Source organism: Neopelma chrysocephalum, unplaced genomic scaffold (assembly GCF_003984885.1).
Source record: "Neopelma chrysocephalum unplaced genomic scaffold, ASM398488v2 Primary Assembly neopelma1_185854, whole genome shotgun sequence".
Lineage (NCBI taxonomy): Eukaryota > Metazoa > Chordata > Aves > Passeriformes > Pipridae > Neopelma > Neopelma chrysocephalum.
In genome coordinates, this window is record NW_020938821.1 from 1 (window position 1) to 2,798 (window position 2,798).

The following is a 2,798-nucleotide window of genomic DNA, read 5'->3' on the forward strand; positions in this document are numbered from 1 at the left end:
GAATGGGGGTTGGACACCAGGAATGGGGGTTGGACACCAGGAATGGGGGTTGGAGACCCAGGAATGGAGGTTGGAGACCCAGGAATGGAGGTTGGAGACCCAGGAATGGGGGTTGGACCCCAGGAATGGGGGTTGGAGACCAGGAATGGGGGTTGGAGACCAGGAATGGAGGTTGGAGACCCAGGAATGGGGGTTGGAGACTCAGGAATGGGGGTTGGACACCAGGGGTGGGGGCTGGACCCCAAAATGGGCCCTGGGTCCCAGCAGGGACATTGTGGGGAGGTCCCCAAATGAGTGCTGGGGTCCTGCCCTGCGAGGTCACAGCAGCACCCCAAGGAGCCCCCGACCCCCGAGGTGCCATAGACGGGTGACTCAGCCCCTCAAGGTGCCCCAGGGGGTGTGACCCAGTCCCCTAAGGTGCCCTCAGCCCCCCAAGGACCCCCCAGCCCCCCAAGGTGCCATAGAGGGGCGACCCAGCCCCCCAAGATGCCCTCAGCCCCCCAAGGACCCCCCCACTCCCCGAGGAGCCCGGGGGTAGTGACCCAGCCCCCTAAGATGCCCCCAGCCCCCCAAGGACCCCCCTGCTGCCTGAGGAGCCCCGGGGGGGGTGACTCAGCCCCCCAAGGTGCCCCCAGACCCCCAAGGACCCCCCTGCCCTCCGAGGAGCCTCGGGGGGGTGACCCAGCCCCCTAAGGAGCCCCGGGGGGGGGGGGACCCATCCCTCCAAGGACCCCTCCGTCCCCCCGAGGAGCCGCGGGGGGGGGGTCCCCGGGGCGCACCGGTGGAGTCGGGGGTGTAGATGGGCTTGTCGGTCTGCAGGAAGATGTGGCCGCTCTGCAGCGACACGAGCAGCACCTTCTCCAGCACCGCCTGCCCCACCCGCGCCGTCACCGTCACGAAACGCTTCCCTGTCCCCGCGGGGAGGGACTTGGCCGAGACCTGCGGGCACGAGGGGACACCGCGTGGGACGGGGGAGACAGGGACAGGGGACACAGTGTGAGACAGGGGACAGGGGACACCGGGATGGGGGACACCGCGTGGGACAGGAGACACTGCGTGGGACGGGGGACAGTGCGGGGTACAGGGGGACACCGGGACAGAGGACACAGGGATGGGGGACACAGGGACAGAGGACACAGGGTCAGGGGACAGCGGGATGGAGGACACCGCGTGGGACAGGAGACACTGTTTGGGACGGGGGACACAGGGACAAGGGACACCGGGACTGGAGACACCGCGTGGGACAGGGGACAGCGGGACAGGGGACACAGGGACAGGGGGACACCACGTGGGACAGGGGACACCGGGATGGCAGACACTACGTGGGACACCGCGTGGGACGGGGCACACTGGGACAGGGGACACCGGGTGGGACAGGGGACACCGGGTGGGACAGGGGACAGCGGGACGGGGGACAGCGGGACGGAGGACAGGGGGCACTGGGTGGCACCGAGTGACACTGGCACCACAGGGTCGCACTGGCACGGGACAGGGGACAGCGGGTGCCACCGGTGACACCGTGACAGGACAGGGGACACCGCGTGGCACCGGTGACACGGGGACAGGACAGGGACCAGCGGACTGGACACGGTCCCCCCACCCCCGTGTCGGTCCCCCCCGCGTCCCACACAGGGTTAACCCCCCCCGGGGGCGGGAGGGGTCGGTGTCCCCCGGGCGGTGACCCGGGGGGCGGTGACCGGGGGGTGGTGGCCCCGGGGAAGGGGGTGGTGGCCGTACCCTGACGGTGGCCGTGGCCATCATGCCCTCGGCGGGGCTCAGGGGCAGCCGCGCCTGGAACAGGACCTGCCGCTTCTGCGGGAAGTCCTGAACCAGCAGCGTGGCCTCGGTGGCCGCCGAGAGCCCGGGGGCCTCCAGGACAACCTGCTCGTCCGTCTCCAGCCGCAGCACGGCCGGGGTCACCAGAGTCACCCTGGGGGGGACACCGAGGGTCACTGGGGGCTGTCCCGGAGACCCCCACAGCACACAGAGACCCCCAAATCAATCCCACAGCACCAATGGGGTCACCCTGGGGACACCACAGGTCACTGGGGGCTGTCACGGAGACCCTGCAGAGCCCAGAGCCCCCCAAATCCATCCCACAGCACCAATGGGGTCACCCTGGGGACACCAGGAACTGCCACAGAGCCCCCCCGAATCTGTCCCCACAGCACCAATGGGGTCACCCTGGGGACACCTAGGGTCACTGGGGGCTGTCACGGAGCCCCCACAGCGCCCAGAGCCCCCCCAGATCTGTCCCCACAGCACCAATAGGGACCCCCATTCCACCCCAGTATGTCTCCAGCACCCACCCCTGGGGGGTTCCCATGGTTGGGGGGGGTCCCAGGGGTGGTTAAGGGGGTCCCACGGCTGGGGGGGGTCCCAGGGGTGGCCGGGGGGGGTCCCGGGGACTCACAGCTGTGCCGGGGCGGGGGTCGCCTGGAGCAGCAGGAGCCCGAGGAGGCCGAGGGGCAGCAGCGGAGCCCCCATGGCTGCAGGAGGTGTGGGGGGGGGGACAGGGACGGTGGTTCGGGGGGGGTCCCTTTATGGTGCCCCGGTGGTTAATGGGTAACCAGCCGCCCCCGACCCACCCAAGGGCAAAGGGAGGAGAGGAGGACACCTGAGCCCCTCCCCCCGGGTCGGAGCTGGGCTGGGCTGGGCCCTCCTGGACCCCCCCGCGACCACCCGAACCCAGGGGGTCCTGCACCCACTGCGGGGGGGTCCCAGACCTTTGGGTGCCCCTTGGGAGGGGGGAGCTGGGACCCCCGGCCCTTCCCCCCCGCCCCTCCCCGTGGGGTGGG

General features: G+C 70.7%; 1 protein-coding gene across 1 annotated transcript; it reads right to left on the reverse strand.

Annotated features, from left to right (window-relative positions):
- Positions 1-779: 779 nt before the first annotated feature.
- Positions 780-2,596, reverse strand: LOC113962925 (complement C3-like; the record flags this gene model as incomplete). Its single annotated transcript, XM_027673719.1, has 3 exons — positions 2,414-2,596; positions 1,738-1,930; positions 780-939 (listed from the first exon to the last, which is right to left on the reverse strand). Coding segments are annotated over exons 1-3 (427 nt in total), but the record flags the coding sequence as incomplete, so codon positions are not given.
- Between the last annotated feature and the right edge of the window lie 202 nt (positions 2,597-2,798).